Below are 20,575 nucleotides of genomic sequence, written 5' to 3' on the forward strand. Positions count from 1 at the left end.
CTCCACAGTTTTCAGGGTATAACCATGGATGTGGGCAAAACTGCCAGCTGAAGGACATCTGGGCCGGGAGCTCTATGGAGCCTGTAGGACACATGGGGCTTTTGAGGATGGCTGCACAGGTATGGCAAGCATGGGGAAATTGTTCTTTCCTGGCTCAGTCAGCACTTGTCTTGTATCTGAGTCCCCGATCCCACACATTCAGACCTTATCCAAGTTGTCTCTGAATTTGATCTTGTTCAAGGGCTTTTTCATTTCAGTGCATGATGCCTGATGTGGAGGTAGAATTCGGGCCTTTGGGCTAATTTTATTTAATCTTACAAGATCTCCTGAGAGATTTCTAATGGGAACTCTGTATTAACAGTCCCCACAGCAGCAATTTCAAAGATTATTTAATCTTGAATATCTTCTCAGTCTTTTTCATTGAAAATGAAGAGACACTCTTTCTATCCTTTTTGCCAAGCCCTCCATTCATATGCTGCTGTGGTGCTTCTACTGGAAGCTCTTACAATTTGACAGTGGGACTTCTTACAGCAAGACATATATGTCAGTCCTTTCCTCAACAGAGGGGATAATGTATCAGCAGAATCAATATTTGTTTGCCCAGAGGCCTCACCCAAGTTTTAAACATATGAAAAGGGATCCATAACTTAAGTCCTGGTAGAGTGTGTCAATGGAAGGGCACAACCAAACAGTGATAAAGGCACAGAGACTATATGAATTAAGCAAGTACACACGAAAAGTAGCTGTCCTGGAAATAACAAGGTTCCTGAGAGCTTGGTTGGTGTTGTGTGTGGATATAGGACAGGATGGCATTGCAGGCTTGTAGTTTTCAAGCCCTGCTTAGCTGTTTTGTTACCCAACAGCACAGAGATATGTGATGGCCTTCACGAGGCTGGCTGGAGTGCTGCTGAGCAAGAAGTTCACATGTTTTCTTCTTTTTCATTTTTCTCCCCATAATAATGGATATTATCAGGCACAGGACCTGAGTTTTTTTGATTAGTTCTTAGCGATGACCCATTCTATTCCTCCTGTACGCTATATAAAATGTTGAATGTTGTATTTGAAAGGTTATTAGATAAATATCTTATTTATATGTTTTGTAATATAGTAAGAGAATATGAATTTTCTGATGGTTTCTGATGTTTTTATCACATACGTAATGCCGTGTGCCATTAACAGTTACTTCACCGTAGTCATCAGCACTCAGAACTAAAAGTAACTGGTATATAAAATGTTACTATGCAGTAGTAAATTTTCCATCTTGTATCTTAGTTGAAATTTGGGTTAAGATCAGATACAGTCATAATTATAAGGAGATGATTACATAGCACCGTTTTGTTTCCTTTCGTTACGTGTCTGAATTCTTTTTTAATTGATTTTGAATTTCAAATATTTCCAGTGTAATTGCTTGGCCATCTGGGCCAACTGTTTTCTCCAGAAAAGCTACATTATTCCAAATGCTACAAATGTATGCAACAGTAAGCAATATCTGAATTTTTTGCCATGGTACTTTCTGGCTTGACAGCTGTCAGTCCATCTAGGAGCTATGTAAATGATATAATGTGCAGGTTTGTAAGGCCATAAAGAACCTTGGAGTGCTGCCGCCGGTGGTCTAGCAGCCAGGATTATTAGTGACTTGGTTTACAATGAATTCATATGGTTTGTGAAAGATGATCCAGGAAAGAATTTGTTCTTAACGCGATGGAATAGGTTTTCACCTCTTAGGTACATTTCCATAGTGTTGAAATCAGTAGAGTGGTGCAGGTGTGGGCTGCACACATGTAAATAAAAACCAGTTTTGGTCCAGTGTATTTTCCAGCCATGTTGACAATATACATGAAGGTTTCTCGGCACAGTTCCATTGCTGAAGCAGTTGAAAGAAATACACCTTTCCCTGTGTACTGCCCAGCTCTGGGCTGACATGTTGTTCCAGACTCTGCACTTTTCCCAGTTTCAACCTCTGTTGACCAGCCAATTATGCCATAATACCGCTGACTGTGAAATAAGGATCTAATCTGAATCTCATTGATGCTAATGAACACTTTTACACTGACTTCAAAAGGTGCTGTTGGATCAAGCAGCCAATTATTTTCCTCCAGTGTACTTAAATCTTGATCACCCCTCACAAAACGAGATCTTTCAGATCCAATGAGCAGCACGTAACTTTTTCCCCATTGCAAGGGAAACATGGAGGCTAAAACTGATGGAACGAGGTGGTTCTTTCCTTCTGCTGACTATCTGACAGTTGCTATCAATTGTCTTCTGTCATGAGTTCCTACTAGCAACTCAGCTGTCGGTACACAGGGCAGGGTCAGCTTTAAAACTTTCATAGCTTTAAAAAAAATATAAAAATCCACAAGGTGTTTCTGAAAAGCACACATTTCTGGCCTACTTGAATCCAGCTGTGTGACTTTCAGGTCAGGAATTACAATACAATCTTCACTAACTTTTGATTCTCCACAAAAGGTCTTAACAAAATTGGATGAGTTTTATGTGAATGTGTTAGCAGGGTGTAGAATAACTCTTTGCTTGCCTACTTCTCACTGAACTGGTAGGTAGCCTTTCTAGTGTGAATAGACCTTCTTTTTTTTTCCCCCTCAATGAAAGACTTAAAAATATAATAAATGAATGGAAAGAGAAGCACAGTAAGTTCTGCATCTTTTCATTGATCTGTTATTTTTAGCAAATGACATGTAATCATAACACAAATTCCTTGAAAAATATTGTGACAAAAATAAACAGAAATTAAGCCCAACCTGAAAGTTAAAGGCATCAGCTCACACAGTTTGTGAAAGCATGAATCTAGCTTATATGTTCCAGTTAGCATACTGCAATTTATTTTGCAATGTAGTTACCATACCATTGCATCTGGTGCAGTGCTGGAGTCTGTACTAATTTTCAGTGCATCTGTTTGCTTGTTTTTTTTTCCCCTTATCTTCAGTGTGCCACCAGATGTGTTAAGCAATTTCCTTGGATTGAAGTCAGCATTTAACACCTACTTACTTTCCACTGCAACTCTTGCAACACCTGTGCCTGCCAAGGTAGAGGTATATGAGGTGAATGTTAGGAGGGCAGTTCAACATTCAGTGTGAACACGTGTAGCAAAAATTAATTATAGCAAACACTATATGTGGTAGAAATGAACTGCTGCCTAATTACGTATCCTGTTTCCATTCAGATAAATTAAACTTCGTTGTGAGCCCTTGGGAAACAAGACACGCTTTAAAGTTGTAATGAGTGCTACTGTTATTGCTTTTGACAGTCACAGAAGCATAATTATCTGATTGTTTATTTGAAAAAAATAATAATCAAAACTTGTTATATATGAGTTCTGAGCTGGCAAACAGTGGAACTGTCACCTTAGGAGTACAATTGCTTCACTGTTTTCTGTAGTGGCACTGCCATCTTCTGGAGAAACGGAAGTTGTGCATTAAACATTTTCACCTTGAGATGAAGGAAACTTTTCAAGAGCAAGAAGTTAAGTACAAAAGCCAACAGCCCCTTAAATATAGGGGGTTAGGTGTTGCTGTGATGTCTGGTTCTGATGTTAGAGATGGCTGCATTCCTCTTTGTTTTCCAAGGATTTTGCTAAGGAGCAAAAATGGATGTGATGTTTGGAACGTTGCATGCTATTCTCATCAAATGGTGATGGTGAGAACAGCTAGATGATCCCGTGGTCTGGAGTGTCACTCCAGACAGCATTCACTGTCCACCAGCTTACTAGAGCAGTGCCACTGGAGGACCTCCCCGATGCCAAGCACAACTCCCCTGAGTTTACTTCAGTTCTGGTACTCAGCTTTCATATTTCTGCAAATATTTCTGCAATAACTCTTCTTTATTCATATTTCTGCAAATAACTCTTCTTTAATTTTCAAGCTTTCTCTTAGACAAGAAAATTTCTCCTGTGATACATACCAAGGTCAGTTTCCTTGCAGTCTCTGCAACTTGTACTGCTGAACTGTATGTCTACAAAGAGAAGAAGAAACAGGATTTTTCTTTTCCTTCAGAACGTTTTATGCTCCCCCCAGCAGCTTTTCTCTTGTGCTCAGGACAGTGTTTGATATCAGCTTCCCAATAAGTCTGTCTGCAGCACACATCAACAATGCAGGGTTCTTGCCCAAGACAGATAGCAAAACCAAATTGTTTCTACTTTTCTAAGCTTTCAGATAGGCATCTGCCAAGATTCCTCAGTTATGAGCTACTGTGAGAAGAGTAGTTTGAACCAACCTTTAAATAGAACCAGGAATTCCTACAGCGGTCCAAAAACTAATTTCTAAGGAGCCCAGATTTTTCTAGCAAGCCATTATTCCCTCATTTCTTCTTTATTCAAAGCCACCGGTGGCCCCACAGCATAAGGGTCTTTGGCTCTGAAACTGCGACAGCTCATACTGCTGATCATTACAACAGCTTCCTTTTCTCCGCCTGAAATGTTTCTGAAATACTGCCATCACTAGGAATGCGTTCAGTACCTGTAACTGCAACAGAATCTCACCAAATTCAAACTGTGCATTGCAGGTACAGACTGCTTACCTATCACTTTCTTTTCACCAGAAGTTCTCCCTGTTGGAGATCCTGAATGGATCATTGCTGCCTTCCCAATTAATTCTAATCTGAGAGCTTTAAACTTAGTGAAGGCCACCAGATGATATCATTTCTTGATTCGGTTGTTTCTCACCCAAAGATAACACTTTATGATAAAACAGATAGGAAAGGGAATGTTTTATGTCCAAATTCAAAACATCAACTTCTTTGACGTAGCAAACTTTCTTAAGAAGCTGAAGTCTTCAGTTCTAGAGCATCAGTAGTTTTCAAACAAAGCTAGAAGCTTTCCTTCATACTTCTGATGGTGTTCTGAGCCCATGCATTTCTGATACCTTTAAGCAAAATGTTTCTGTTCATTGGTGATAATTTCACTCCAAACTCGTGTTTTTTCTCAATACATAAATCTTATGAACAGACTTAGAAGCCTCTTTTCACTTACACTGTATACAGATTGGTGCTGAAACTTGCTGTAGATTATTATCCCTCTTTGTAAACAGTGATTGGTTCCTCAGTGATATGTCTTGCTGTCTTCAGTCGTGAAGACACATCAGCCTATGAGGAACACTCAGCTGAAAAGCTGAGCTTACAAAATAGTTGATTGATTTTCTTAGAAGCTTTCTCTCTTTCTTGGCTTCCAGTAATGCCTTTTCCTGGAAGCAAAGACCCTGAAAGGTACAACAGCTTTAAAAAGGATTTGCTTCCAGATATTGCAGTGTGAAGCCGTGTTCTTCAGGTAATGGTAGTCACCGTGCTCAGTTAGCTCAGCCTGCTGACTGGATCAAACTGTACAAGAAGAGCTCATGAGTCAGGTGACAAAGTACCTCTGCTGTCAGTGCCATCCCTGTTACAACACCAGAGATGGGCAAACTCACAGTTACTCACAGGAATTACCTTTTCTATTATGTTGCCAGATTTGCATTTGAGTTTATCAGGGGAGCTACTCCCCAGTTTTGAGCTATGTCACAAGGACACTCCAAAACCACCAAGCTCATCAAGGATTTTCCTCTGTCATTTTTTCTCAGGGCAATTTTATTTAGCTCTTTCAACTTAATTTTCACTTGGGTTTCTCAATCTTCGGAGACACAGAAAGCAAAAATTTGAATCTCCCTTGGCTTCTAATACTAGCATCGCCTCTTCTGCTTTCTGAGTGAATAGATGTGCTCCAGCAACAGGGTTTTACGTTTCTTCTCAGTTGGTGGCGTTCATCTGACTCAATACCAGTATCTTGCAGAATGCCCATCTATCTCTGGACAAGGCACCCTGGGTACCCTTTATCATCAAGGGGAGAAAATACTGTGCGATCTATCAGGTCTGAAAGTAGATCAGCCATGATCAGATGAATTACACCTTAGAAGTACCTATTTCCTACTACTCCATAAAAATGTCTCAGATATAAGCATTTATGTCATCAATATCTGAAATGAGCACCATTAACTTCTCCAGTTCTATCCTTACACAGGCCCTCGCTCTTCTGTTGTTTCATCCTTCTTGATTTTTCCATTCAACAGCATCAGAAAATGGTATTTTTCAATTTACATGCACCGGTGCTGCGGTCCATGCAGATGCATCCCCTGAAGGCAGTGGAGCTCATCACATACCTGACTGCCTACAGCCACCTAAAGAAACATGCTTAGCGAGGTACACTCCATCACCTATACTGCATACTTCTCAAGGTAGGCTTTGTATAGTAGTCAGCACTGCAAATAATTCTTAAATTAAGTGTATCTGAACAACGATGAAATCAACACTCAGAACTTTTATTTACAAGGAAAGTGAAAGTTTTGCCAGGTAATGGATATGATTAGCATTTAACTGGCTCTTAAGGTGGCAAGAATGTAGTAAAGAGGCCATGTTCTGTAGTTCCTTCTGTATGTACTAAATGCATCCTCTAGCTGAAAGAAAACAGTGATTATCAGAAAGTCAATTGTCATTCTGCCTCTTTAGAAAAATTTCCATTAAAGATAAAGCCAATTTTAATTAGATTAAGTATCCAATTACTGTAATTACATTTTTAAAAAATTCACATCATGAGGATGACCCTTTTAAAAAGGGTTACAAGAATAATTAGTGTATTCATATTAACCAAAATGTATTGGATAATATTTATACCCAGAAGGCAAAGTACATTACACATATTTCACCTTTGGGGAAAGCTTGCAAATGTTTTGGCATTGGTATGAATATTTATAGGCAAGAGCGTGCTTTAGCAAGATTATATGAGAAAGCACTTATATGCTCACAAATTTTTACCCAAGGGTAAAGTATACATAAAATGTAGTGCAGAGATTATGGATATGCAAAGTACAGTTTAAGAAGGGAATTTATATCAGTTTGTTTAATTAATTGGAACAGAGGACTACCTCCCTTATTGTGTGTGTGTGTGTGTGTGTGTGTGACAGGATGGCCCAAAGAATTCAAACTTGAGATTTCTTTCTGCTGATTAATGTCAGCAAGAAGGATGTGGGGAAAGGGTCTTCCCTCTGCAGGGCACCACCTGGACCACAGGTAAATTCATCCCCTTTAATGTGTTCCTCATCACAAGGACTGACAGCCAAGGTGTGAGCCATCCCAGTTGTCACCTTGTGTGATCATAAATGCATCATGGAACTGGAAAACATGCCAGCCTCTAGTCAACAGCATGGAGGTATGTTATTTGCTCATGCAATGAAGACAAGGAACAACATCCTTGTTCCAGACTACTTGTGAAGCTCCAATACTACCACAGAAAGCACACGGGACGTGGTCCATTTTTTGTCACTTAGGGATAGTACTGACTTAGCAACTACAACAGTCTACCAGCTAGGTAGCTTGAGCTGTGCACTAAAATCCCCTGGATGCTAGCAAGCACAGCATTCCAGGGAAGTTTTCCCAGTAATTAGCATGGGTCTCATTTACCCATCGATATCTGCTTGCTATACAGTGAATCTGTATGTTTGGAAATTGCCAGAGCATTACACTTTTCCTCAGAAAAAAAGCTTCTAGACTGGTGTTTGAATTTATCTAAGACTGCAGCATTTGGACTTTATTACTAAGAAACTCTGTAATGAGAGACATTTGTAGACATCTTCCAAAGCTAGGGGAGAGAACCAGTGATGACAGGTATTTTGGCAAGGGCTAGACATATGAGGAGGCTCTTAAGCAACTTGTTTGTTGGATTAACTTGTTCCTAACTTATATTCATTTCAAGGGTTGTTCATTTTTATAGTAATTTATATGTGGCCAGTCAAGAATGAGCAGACAAAAAAGAAGACAGGCTTAAAATGATTAATTCATCTTCTTTCACACTAATTTTCTCTTCACTAAACTATTAACAATCATCCTTAAGCCTTCATGCCTTTCCAGTTTTTCAGAATGGTGGAGTATTGTTTATCATTCATAGTTCAGTATTCATGTATTAAGCTGCAGATTGTGGATCCCACTAGCATCCCTTTGTGCATACTTTCACCTACACATGTTAAACTGGTTCTAGCTTCTGAAGATGACCTAAGCTTTCAGTGCAAGGGCTCTGTATTTGGCTATGGAAAAAAAATTGGATATATGAAGTCTTCCTTTTTGTTTTCTATTTTTAACATAACTTGATGACTTAATACTTCACAAGGAGTCTCTACGTATAGTCCCAATATTAAATTCCTTGCTCTAGCTTTGAGCTGCTGTTGGCTTCTTGATGGGGCCATGGGCCAACTACAGTGTTGGGCTTAGAAAGCCAGTGAGTTCATATGGAAAGTAAATTTCAGGCCATCAGCTTCTCTATTGCTCCTTGGATTTAAATGGTGTAGGTAAATATACTGGGAAAATAGCCATCAGCATTTGTTTCTTTCTTCCAGTGACCCTTCTAGGAACAAGATGAGAGCAGAAAGGCAATGTATTTCATCCAAACCTCATCACTGAAAGAGAAGGAAGCCCCCAGATATCTTTGTTTTGAATCAACTGCCCTGACAATACTTGGCACTTCTAATGGTGAAACCATTCTTTAGCAGCTGCAGCTAACACCTCAAAGGCTCGGGTTGTGATGCTGTTCTCAGTGCTCGTTGTCATTTCTGTGCATCCCTGGAGTCAAAATGGAACAAGAGGAGGATAACTTCAGCATCTGGTCATGCTGATGACTGCATGATTACCAAGAAAGCTTTTGTCTCAATGAAGAGATCAAAGCAGCTGCTTGTGGTGATAATGAGAGAACAGCAAAGCATTTTTTATCACAGATAGAGTTTATTATTTGTTGGCTTCATCACACGTTTATGATCAGGGCAAGGCTTGTTTCAGTGTCTCTACCTGCTCACTTTGCCTCTTTAAGCACCAACAGCTGGTGGCAAGGTTAGGAAACAAGCACAGTGAGGCACTGAACTGAGACTATCAGCTTTTATTTCCAGGAGCAGCAGTGGGGAACGCCAGGAGCTCCCTTATGAGGAACCTGAGAGCTGGTGAGAGACTGACTGGCTGCAGAGCTGTGGAAGGAGATGGTCCAGCCAGGTTAATCCAATAATGGTGAGTGGGAACCCATCCAGGGGCTGCTAGGTCCTCAGGGCCAAGCTGTTCAATAAGAACAATTACTGGAATCATCTGTCCGGTCCCAGTTGTCCAGACGATGGATATCTCTTCTGTAGTAATTTAAGACCGTGTGGTATTTTGCTGCTGTAGTGGTCTGCAGTGCCAGTCAGAGCAGTTCTTCTCTCAGCTCGAGCCTAATTAAAGGGAACTCTTGCATAAAGCTCGTTAAATTCAGTAGTCACAGCCCAGACCCCATGGAATATAGTCTAATTCAGTTACAGTAATATAGCATAATATAAATAGAATGGAAATACAAAACCGTATCATTTAATTTGATGTGACTGGCAGGTTTTTGTTGTTGTTTTTTTCTGCTTAAGTTCGTGCAAATGAATGAGCGCAAGCAGCAACTTCGGTTTGCTGTGTTATTCCTACTGCACAGGGAAGGAGGCTTCAGGGTGGACCCACACAAGTGCACTGCCGTTACGCAAATCCCAAGCTGTGTCTTGAAAACGCACGCACGTTTATAACGACTACACTTCGCAGGGTCGTCACGGGGCGCTGAATTCGTTTGAAATGCGCTCTGGACCGTCCCTCATCGCACGCTGCAAGGCAGGGGATGATTGCATATGAGGTCAGAGCCGAAAGGAGCCCTCGTTGGAAGCACGGGAGCTCTGAGATGAGCGGCCGGACCGCGATGCTGCATCCCACCCCGGCGGCCTCGCTCCCCGCAGCTTCCTGCCCGACGCACGCGCGCGCCTGCGCGGAGCCCAACGGGTGCCTAACGGTCCGTAACGGCTGCCCGGCGGCTGGAGGGCCGCCATGGCGCCCTCGACGTTCCGCAGGGTGGCCGTGGTCTCCTGCCTGGTGCTCTGCGTCTCCTTCCTTCTGCCGCGGACCTTCTTGTCTCGGGGAGGCGGCGGCAGGCAGGAGCCCGGGGCCGCGCCGCTCGCTGCGCCCGCGCCGCCCGAGGGTAAGAGGCCGCCGCCCGCTGCGCTGGGCCGTAGTCGGGCCGCTCCGGAGGCTCTGCGCTCACCGCGGCGCTGCGCGTCGGGATGCTCCGCCGCACGGTAGCGGGACGCGGTGCGGCCGTCCTTCCCTTTGCCCTCCGCTGCCGGGCCGCGTCCGCCCCCCTGCGCTCACCTGAGAGATGCGTGCGGTGCCGAAGGTTGAGTTGGTTCCCGTTTCCGTCTCTCCGCGTGTTCTGTGCCGGAGGTGTCAGTTTACGCGAGTGCGTCTCGTTTGTTTTATGCCCGTTGCCTTTCTCTTCGGGTTTTGCTCACCAAGGCATCTCACGAAAGTAGCCTGCTATCGCAACCCCAGGCCTTGGCAGGGAAGAAGCCCGCAAGCTGGAGGGCTGACGGAAGCATACAGAATCATCCGTTTGTGTTCTAGAATCTAACCTGCAGGGTCTCCAGTTTTGCTGACTTCATCTTCTGCATCCCCCAGTAGTGATTCTCAGCTAGCTCTGCTCTTGGTGGCATCATTGGCTTCCTGTGGCCAGGGTAACTTTGCAAACACTTAAGGGCTGACATTACTGCTGAATAGGTACCTACATTGAGCCTGTGTGTGAGTGCTATACTATAGCTACCCTTCAGTGGTTGCTGTGTGTTCTTGTTCTCAAGGAATTGAGGCTCAGGCACGCTGCAGTTCTACAGGTCTGTAGTACCATTACATAATCTCAAACATGAGAAACCTAGATCATAGCTAACTTTTTGGCAGCACGTCGAATGCATCATTCTCAGGTGCTGCTACCCACAAGCGCCCACCATGCGGCATGTAGACTTGGTGATGAGTATTGAGTCACAAGTCAAAGCAAGCCTTCCCCATCAAAAACCAACAGCCAACTGAAAATAAACACTCCAGGTTATTGTTTTGGTGACATGTGCCTGATTTATGATGATGTCACCTGTTCTGGCACAGCCTGCTTTAATCGTTGCTGTTATACAGTGACTGATCAGCCTTAGTTCAGTGCTTGAAGTAGATAGCATAAACGTTCTCTCCAGCATCAGAAGAGAGCTCAAATTGTTTCCTGCATGGTGTCAGAGATATCCATGCCTCCCAGGTTGCTGTGTCCGTGGATCAGAAGAGCACTCGTCTCATCCCTTCATTGGCTTCGGCCCCTGACTTTGGCTGAGGATGTAATGCCTCATCTCATTTGGTCAGCTTCAGACTAGAATTTATTGTCTTTATTTTCAATTTGATAGCAAGAATGTCATTACACCTTCCCTGCAGACCAAACTTTATTTCACCTGAAGTTGTTTTTGAGTGGAAGAATAAATCTTGATTGAACAGTTCGTATCTCTTGTCATTAGCTGTCCTCTTGAGTGACCCGCTAACTGCCGCTACCTGCCAAAAGCTTTGGGGACTTGAATAGCATCACTCCTGAAGTTAATAAAATACTTAATGCAGTCCTTGGGGAAAAATGTTTCTGAATAAGACTTTATTAAAGTTACTGCCACTTGTTGGAAATGCCTGTTATCAGGGGACTTTTCATTAAAACAGCTTGGAAGTGGTCTATTCAAAGGGAATGTTAGACATGGTACCCTACAAATTGGTATTCCAAGAAGAAAGCTGTTCTTTTTCCCTACAATAGTTCAACGCATATTACAGTAATTTGCTGTGATTGTGCAGTGTTGTGCTGGAGTACCAAGAGAACACAGTGCAAGCCAGTTTTCTTTTGGATGGTTGGAGTGTTATCAGCTGTCTGGTTGTTGTGGTAGGTTTACTTTAGTTGTGTTTAAGCTTTTCGATGTTCAGCTGAGTCTTTATATTGCTGAAAGATGAAGGCCTAAGAGGTTCTGACATTATACTATGTATGTTAAGCAGCCATGCCACCTACCACTGTGTTAGGCCATTAGAATCTTGTAATGGCACGAGTTAGGTCGTGTCATTGACACCTGGATGCTGCTGTCTGCATGTTCCTGTTTATATACCGCATATTTGGCAGCTTTTTTCACGCATGGCAACTTGCATGTGCCATTGATTTCCTGTACAGTTTGTATGGGCTCTTCACAATAGAGAACGTCTATAAAGGAGATCATTATAAAAGTTCAAAATCAACAAGAAGGACCTAACGCTAGAAGCCATTAAACTTCCTTCAGAATTATTTGACTATCAAATGACTAAAGTGTATTATTTTGGCCTCAAATTAATTCATTTAAGTACAGATTCACCTTTAACAATTATTTTCTCCATTCTCTCTCACTTTTTTTAATGAATAAAGAATATTGACATGAATGTAGAATGTTTTACAAAGGTTAAATTTCTGCTGTATCAGTGGGAATTTCTTGTAAATAAGATGCTTTGGTTTCCTTGATATACTTTGAGTAATTCACTGCAAGTCAAATGCACTGTAACAGCTTCCTCAGAGTGAAGGCTGAGTTAGTCTGAGAGCATTCTGGCCAGTGGGGCACGTCTGTGTGGTTTCATTAAAGCCCTAGCAGTCAAAAAATCCATGTCATTGCCTAGAAGAAAAACGTTTTAATAGCGGGACTTCACAAATTATTGATATCATTTCCTAATAAGTTTATTGCAATTTTCTATGCTTGGGAATTTAGCTATGATAGTGTTTCCTAGCAAGAACAAATGTTAACGTGATGTAATTTTCTGTTGTCTTGCTTCCGGAAAGAAACCTGCAGGTGGGTACTTACAGGAGTTCAGCTAGTTAGACTGAAGATCGAGCCTGCAGATATTACTTACGGTCTTGCAGCTTCTCATAATTGGTGATGCATTTATAATAAAAGTAGAGAAAAGAGACGAACTGTACCTGTTTGATTTTTGGACTGCATGTAAAAAGGTGAAAAGCAATAGAAGAAAAATGACTGCTGTATTTTATTGCAGGGAAGCTCGGTCGCTTTCCACCAAGGATGCATTACCAGGGGACTCCTGACAGCCGAGCTGCCCCTCCTTTCCCAAGGTCTCACCTTGCTGAAGCAGTCGCCAAGGCCAAAGCTGGAGGAGGTGGTGGAAGCGCTGGTGGGACTGGGAGAGGTCTTGTGGGGCAAATCATCCCTATATATGGATTTGGCATCTTCTTGTATATCCTGTATATTTTATTTAAGGTAAGAAAATTGAAAAGTCAAGAATGTATGAACTAAAAATACTCAAAACAAGAATGTTAGTCCCATTTCCGTATCAGGTCTCATCTTGGCCTTGATCAAAGATATACTTAAGATGAACCTTTGACTGGTATGTGGAAGGTGGGTGTGTATTTTTAGTTTTATTTGTTTTTGCCATTGCAAGGTCTGTAACTGAGTACAGCAAAGTGTTGCTGTGATCCTCCATTGGCCTCTGACATGAGCAAGTTATAAAGGATTTTCTTTTTCCTGCTGGAAAATATGTATGTCTTGTCGTGTTAGATTAATTTTGAATGTACAGATGCTTTTATATAGTATGTACACTGTACAGTATACTTTATAAAGCACTGTATATTGTACATACTGTACACAACATGGATTGCACTGTGCATTTAAAGTGGGAGAGATGGAGTACCATTATTGAATTCCTGTTGGTGGAGAATGGGAGTTGTAAGGTGGTGGTGACCACGCTGGAACTAACCTAGCTTAGGTGCTGGCTGAAAGTACAGCCGTAATCCCAACCAAATGCTTTGCACGTGATTTGAACTTGAAGCTTTTTGTGACGCAGATGTGCCATGCATGTAGGTGATTACAGCCAGCTGCTGTGGAAGGAGGAAGGGGACAAAGTCTTGCAGATTGGTTTTGTTTTCTTTTCCTTTGAGCAGGGGTTTAAGGCAGACAGATTGATGTTCAGACAGTTGAGTCCGCTCCAGAGAGAAGGAGAGTCCCAGGGCAAGAACAGGGTGAATTGGGTTTGCTGATCAAACAGGGAGAAGAGGAAAGAAATCGGGAGCCTGCAGCAGTGGTGCAGAGCCAGTTGGTATTGTTGCTACACATACAGTGTTGGTAAGGAATGAGTGGCAGAAAACACAAGAGTCAAGTGGGGTCACTTACAAATCTTTCAGAACCTTTCACTTTTCACATTTCAAAACAAGAATTTCTTCCCTTGTATATGCAGAATAATCAGGCCCTTTCCTGCAACAGAGAAATATTCTAAAATGAAGTTATGCTTTCTTTATGCTTCAAAATAAAATTTGTTCCAAGTGTCTTTTAGGAATTTTCAGCTGAGAACATCTCCTCGGCATCTTTCATGGTTGTCTGTTTTTGCTGCTGGCAGTGTTTTTCTGTGAATAGTTCCTAGCATAATTTTACTTTTCTGTCCTTTACCTCCTTGCCTTTGGGCCTTATATATCGCTATTGCTGTAACTCATCGAGGGGTTGGCTTTTTTCACTTATCAGCTGGCTTCCAAGGGAAAAACTACCCCTGGAGAACGGAAATGCCCTCCTGCTGCACCTGGAAACTTGAAGAGGAAAATCAGTAAGTGCTGTTTATTTCTAAGTTGCATTTGAGTAGCCACTGACTCTGTAGAGTTGTAGTCTCACCGAGTTCTTCAGGTTCTGCATGTGCTATAAAGCTGTCGTTCCACTGCTTGAGGAGCAAGCCAGAAGAGTCTGTGTTAAAGTGAATTACTGCCCCATTGCTTTCTAATCTCATCTGGCTGACGAGAATATATAATAGCGGCCTTGGAGCTATTTGCTGCCAAGCTAATGTAACCAACAATTAGCAAATAGATAAGAGGATGCTCATGTGTAATATTCCAGTAATAACACATCCTTGAAAGCTATCTTCATTTCTTTCTTTTCGAATATGTGTATTCTCAGCCATTAGCAGCCTCTTCCCTATCTTTTCCATTCCCTGTTTGTGCTGCTTAAGTTATTAGCAACCTTAATATAAAGAAGGCAGACAGGATTCTTGAATATTTCTATAATTGTAGCTAAGTATAAGTGAGTTAACAGATTCAACTGTTTTGTAGACATTTATTAGATATTAGTTACCCTATTGGTGTTTAAATACGTTGTGTTTAGCTGGCTAAATTGAAATAGGAAAGCAAAGTGTTTGAGAGTTTATAGAAAATGCTAACAGTATGCTAATGCTCTTCACATGGCTGTAATTAACTTATATAAAGTCTGGTATTACTGAACACGTTCAGTAATACGGGTTGTTTTCTGTGCACTTGTAATGCCTCGTGCTTAGAAATTAATTACTAACAATGGTAACTAATCTTTTTCTCTTAATGAAATGTCCAACCTTTGGGCTTGCCTGGGCTGCAGCGAGTAAGGAAACTGTCTTGGGCAGGTTGCTCTGAAAGTAATGCCTCCCATTTATTTCTATGGAAAATGCAAGGGATACAAAGAGCACAATAACACTGTCTGATGGAACAGCTGAAATTCTCAGCTACAAAACACCATCATTACTCTTAACTCTTTTGACTAAATTAGAGACAGTATGGATGTTCCCAGATACGTGCATGTGTGTCTGTTATTGTACTGCTGACATTTTCTCTGTGATTATGCCTTCTTCTAAAACAGTTCTTTGCTCTCTGGACATCATATGGTTAGCTGATGTGCATCCCAGGGAGCCTGATGGATGCGTGGCCTGCCTACCCTCCCACACCTGTGCAGTGTCAGGTGCCACCAATCCCATGGTGGTTATTCTATTTGACAAAGATATGGTTTCTAAAATCTCATTGAAGTGCTTGAGTGACATTTTGTCTCTGTTCCCAAGGACTTATCAGATAAATTCCATGAAAACTATTAATTTTGCAGTAGACAGTAAACCACTATGGTTCCCTTAGGAAAAAAAAAATATATATATATATATGTGTGTGTGTGTGTGTGTGTGTGTGTGTGTAAATTGCATATTCCCATTCCTTTAATCTCCAGGGCACTGACAATTCCTAACTCACTCTGCTTATTGAGATGAGCTGTTGAAAGAAGGTGGTTTCTGTATGTCCCATTACCATTGGCAATGCTCTTTGCTGTTAGACCAAGAAAAATGTGTTGAACTCTTTAAGCTGTGTGTTTTGGTTTCCTTACCATGACTTTGTTACCTGTGATTAAGAGACAAAGGTTTTAAAAGCTCCTACTGACAGATCTTGGGATTTTGTTTCTTTTACAGCTGACTATGAGCTCACCCAACTTCAGGAAAAGCTGAGAGAGACTGAAGAAGCTATGGAGAAGTTAATCCACAGAGTAGGCCCTCACTGTGACAGGTATGTTTCAAACTACAGCATTTTAAGGAGCAGTTATTTTTCTGATTAGAAATTGGATTTTCTTATGTCGATTATGTAAACATAGCATTATCAATTCTACTTCAGAGTGTAGAAATTTCATTTTGAGCATGGCGTTTTTTTGTTCTGCAGGCTTTTCTTCTCGAGGCCTATGTTTATATAATAATTAATTCTTTCCAACTTCATGTTCTCTAAACAGAAGAACCACCGTCCTTATCCTCCCCATTTTGAATAGTGCGTTATTTGGAGGATAATAACAGCTATGTTTGAACTGAAAATGCCTATATTTAAAGTATATCAAACAACCTGCTTTATGTCACTGAATAATTTTCTGAATGATTCCCAAAAGAAACATTGGTTTTCTGGTATTTTCTAGTGCTATGGATTTATTTTTTTTAAATAGAATTGCTTTGATAATCTGTGTAAATGTCTGTTAGAATTTCCATAAATTAGATGTTTAAAGGTAGAAATGATGATGATGTATAATTGGTTCCACTCCATAACCAGTAAATGCATACATGTGCTTAGAAATGTAAGAGAAGCGAGTGGTAAGGTCAGAGTCTAAACATATATTATGTTTATTAATGTTTGCTGTGAATTTGAGAGGAATAGTCTGTGTTAGAAGGAAACATTGCTAACAAGTTAATACTTTTTCTAAGAGGTGTAGCAAGACATCAGCTTGGCATTGCATAACTGCAGCTTCTGAGAAATGAAATACCACAAATATCAAGGCAGTCTGCAAGCAGAAAAGATAGCTTGTAACGTGATAACTCTTTCTTGATCAGTCTGTACTTGTATTTTAGACCATTCTGTTGGAACAATTCTGTGTTGAACTTGCCTGTAATATTCAGCTTGCTGCAAATTGTATCTTCTATGAGTAATTTTGTCTGCTTTGCACCAGGATATCTGTTGCAGCTGCGGTGTTCTCAGCAATGTGAGGTGCTCAGCATACCTGAGTTAGGCAGAGTTTCAGTGGGAGAGCCCCTAAGCTGCCTTGTGTCTGTTAGTGAAACAGGATACTATTTGACTCACCTCTGTTTGGAGAGCTAGTGCAGTGTTTTATACTTACCTTTAGGCTGCCGGAATCGGGCTTGTATGCCTCTCAAACACTCAGGATATTTTTTACTGATGAAATGAGTGAACAGTCCAGAGCCTGTATTTAGTAGTGATTCCCTTCTTTGTTCACCCAAACTGTTTGTATACGTGGATCTGAGGACCTCAGGGGAAATTGGAAATGGAATCTTGTACTGAATTTTGTATGTAGCTGCTCTTCAAAAGACAGAGGAAGGCACCTCTTGATGGAGCAAATAGCTGTTTGTCAGATATGCCCAAGCTTTGAAGCTTTTGAGGGAAAGAGGTGGTACTCCGTGGGATACAGTTTGGGGGCTATAGTGCATTTTAAGTAGTGATTATTTTGAGATAATGAAGCAAAAAGATAAAGCAGTTGACATGTCTGATGTGTTATTGTCAGATTGCAGATACTCAGTACAGTCAAAATAGCTCAGTAGGAAATATTCTGCTTCAGTTTAGGAATAAGAAACCTTTGCTATACCAGTTAGTGATTACTTTTTGTTTTATGTAAGCAATGACACTGTAGCCCTGTTGAAGGTATGTACAGAGCAAAACCAATGACTTAAACTGTAAACTTCTTGCATCTGTCCTGTCAGTGTTCAGAAGTACATTGTACCCTGGTAAATCTCCTGTATGCAGGCAGCCAGACATCTCATACATTGCAAGCATCCTAGGTTAAATCTTCCTGGAGACCTTAAATGAAGTAGAAATAATGCATGGACTTTGATTTCTCCCTGTTAAAGGAAAGCTTATGTTTTAGGTAAGATATCTAGAGTGGGAATGAATCTTTCAAATGCTCACGGAGACCTTGTGTTGCAGTAAGAAAGTACTTCTTTCAGTTGGGGATATCCAGCATATTAAGAATTCTGATATGAAATGCCACTGTTATGCAGCTGCGTTGATGGATCCTATTATTTGTGCTGGCATATCTCTGCACTGTGCTAAACAGACAGATCTGTCTGTTTTTATCCAGGTGATATATATTCAAATTACATACACTTCTGTCTAGAAAAGGAGGATTAGTTTGGCAGTTCTATTACAGCTTCTGTCAAAGGCAGCTAGCTGATGAAACCATTTCTTTTCATGTGCCAGTTAATTTGCGTTTTGAATTGTACATCTGCATAACCCAGGCTTTTGAGAAGATGCTGTCTCACACCTTCACTTGTTCTGTGCAGCAAAGTGCCACACAGCTTGATGGAAGAAACTGTAACCCCTGTGTAGGGTTGGGGCTGTATCAGCTCTACAAATTGAGGGCCAAGTGCCTCTTAGGGGAAGCACAGAGAAGTGGCAAGGACAAGATTTCTGACACTTCAATCTTCATCTCAGCCAGTCAGTTTGTATCTGGATAGCTGCTGGTGGCTCCTGAGTTCCGTTCTGTTAGTGTGCAGTGGTGTTTGTAACCGTGCGCAAAACAAACCAGCAGCATGATGCTGATCTTTGTCTTTATACCAGTATGGCACTGCTGCCTTAGTGGAGTAGCTATCGTGTCATCATCATTCTTCTGTGTGTAGCAGAAAGTGTCTGTTTAAGGTGCTGATCTATTCAGAAAGATTAATAAGAGGAAAAACTGAAGAATGGACGCTGCAGGCTTTTCAGAATTTGGGCACTTGTTACAAGGTTTATGTAGATATTTGGCATCTTAAGTCCAAAATCATTAATCAGTGCTCTCTCTCCATCTCACCCCTGAGTCACCGAGCAGCTGTGTAATGTTGGAGATGATCTCTGATTGCAGGTGGGCGTTCTGTGCATGGTGAGAGCCACTCTGAACAACTAGAGGTTGTAGATCCTATTTAAAATGGCAGGATTCAAAAGTGAGCCAGAGTAATGCCTGTCCCCTGAGGCGCTTGGATTGGTACTTAGAGGGAGATCAAACATCCTCTCAAGAACAACATGAAACAAAGGATTAAGCAAAACCACTCGGAACCATTTTCCCCCAAAGGACAGCCAGTGTATAACCCACTGAGTGACTTACTAGAGCCCAGGTCACCACTCTCCAAATACTTCTTTTTGCGATAAGATTTTCATGAGATTTTCTTTTTTAAGAGAAAATAGCATGTAGCGACTACATAATCTTATCTGTTGGAATCACTTTGTTGTAACAGTAATTGCATCACCTGAGGAGTAGTAATCAGTTTGGAATAATTCTGTTATCACTGGTAGTAATCACAAGAATCAGCAATGTAAAACTAGTCAGAATTAGGTTGCTTTTAATCTGATAAAAGTCTGTCATCTCCCTCTTTGATTCTAAAGGGTAAGTTGAAATTAACTGTAACACCTTCTTAGCAGTTTTATACCTTCCTTCTCTTCCACTTGCGCTCAATCAGCATCATTGTTGGATTCGTTCAATATCTGTCCAACTGGCTTCTTAATTGAGGCCTTGCAAATCTAGTATCATTAAGAGTCATAGGACAGCATTAGACTATTGAGACTAGTGCCTGTGGGAGACGTTTTGAACAGGCCCACGTTATTTAAGTATAGCTTAGGTTCTGAATTGAGTTTCCTTACAGTGCTTCTTTTAAAAAAGACAGGGAGTTTTTGTAGCGTCTTCTGTACCATGGAATGCTGTCTCAATCTGTCTGCCTTGACTTGTTGAAGTTTGCAGGCTTTCTAGATAACGGAATAAACCTTTATAAACTGAGTTGAAGCACAGACTACAAGAATGGGGATCACACCGCATCTAGGTTTCCTCCAGCTGTCTTACTCAGCCAGACGGTTGTGCCCAAACTCTGTAAGCAATCTGCAATAATTGTGGACTGAATTCTGTTGTCTGATGTTTTCTACCAGGGCTCAAAATGTTACAACAGACCAGGAAAAAAGGTTACTTCAGCAACTCCGAGAGATTACTAGGGTTATGAAGGAAGGCAAATTCATAGATGGCATCTCTCCTGAGAAAGAAGCTGAAGAAGCTCCTTACATGGAGGACTGGGAAGGTAAGCAAGAGCCTTTCTTAATGTAACCCTGATGAGGAAATCTGAGCGAGGCTTACTTGCAGTCTGAATTCCTTTCAAAATTGAACTTCATCTCTCTTTTTCAGAAAGCAATGTTCAAAGCTTTGCAAGAGGTGCTTTGTTTTCCCAACCACAACAGGAAAAAGAATATTCTAAAGCAGCTGGTATTTCCTTTAGCGTAAAGTCTGCGCTGTCAGCTGCCAGAAGTGGCATATGAATATTCACATACACTTCATTGGCTGCTGGGTCTTGGCTGCTGTAGGTTCATCTTTCCCTTTCTTTGCTGGGCTAGATTTCATAGAAAATTGTAGAGCCCTTAGAAATCAGGATCAATTTGGAAAACTTAAAGTTTTTACTTTTGATTTGTTTGCTGCGATATTGT

At 41.2% G+C, this 20,575-nt stretch overlaps 1 protein-coding gene across 1 annotated transcript in view; it reads left to right on the forward strand.

Moving 5' to 3' along the window:
* Positions 1–20,575, forward strand: part of RIC3 (RIC3 acetylcholine receptor chaperone) — a 33,085-nt gene continuing 12,510 nt past the window's right edge. The window contains exons 1-7 of the mRNA XM_072338588.1: positions 1–119; positions 8,910–9,024; positions 9,571–9,997; positions 12,868–13,088; positions 14,343–14,421; positions 16,063–16,156; positions 20,030–20,175. Of these exons, the coding sequence (XP_072194689.1) occupies positions 9,847–9,997; positions 12,868–13,088; positions 14,343–14,421; positions 16,063–16,156; positions 20,030–20,175 (691 nt within the window). The 5' untranslated portion in view covers positions 1–119; positions 8,910–9,024; positions 9,571–9,846. The remainder of the gene's footprint in view (positions 120–8,909; positions 9,025–9,570; positions 9,998–12,867; positions 13,089–14,342; positions 14,422–16,062; positions 16,157–20,029; positions 20,176–20,575) is intronic.

This window comes from Excalfactoria chinensis, chromosome 5, assembly GCF_039878825.1.
Source record: "Excalfactoria chinensis isolate bCotChi1 chromosome 5, bCotChi1.hap2, whole genome shotgun sequence".
In the NCBI taxonomy this organism is placed as follows: Eukaryota; Metazoa; Chordata; class Aves; order Galliformes; family Phasianidae; genus Excalfactoria; species Excalfactoria chinensis.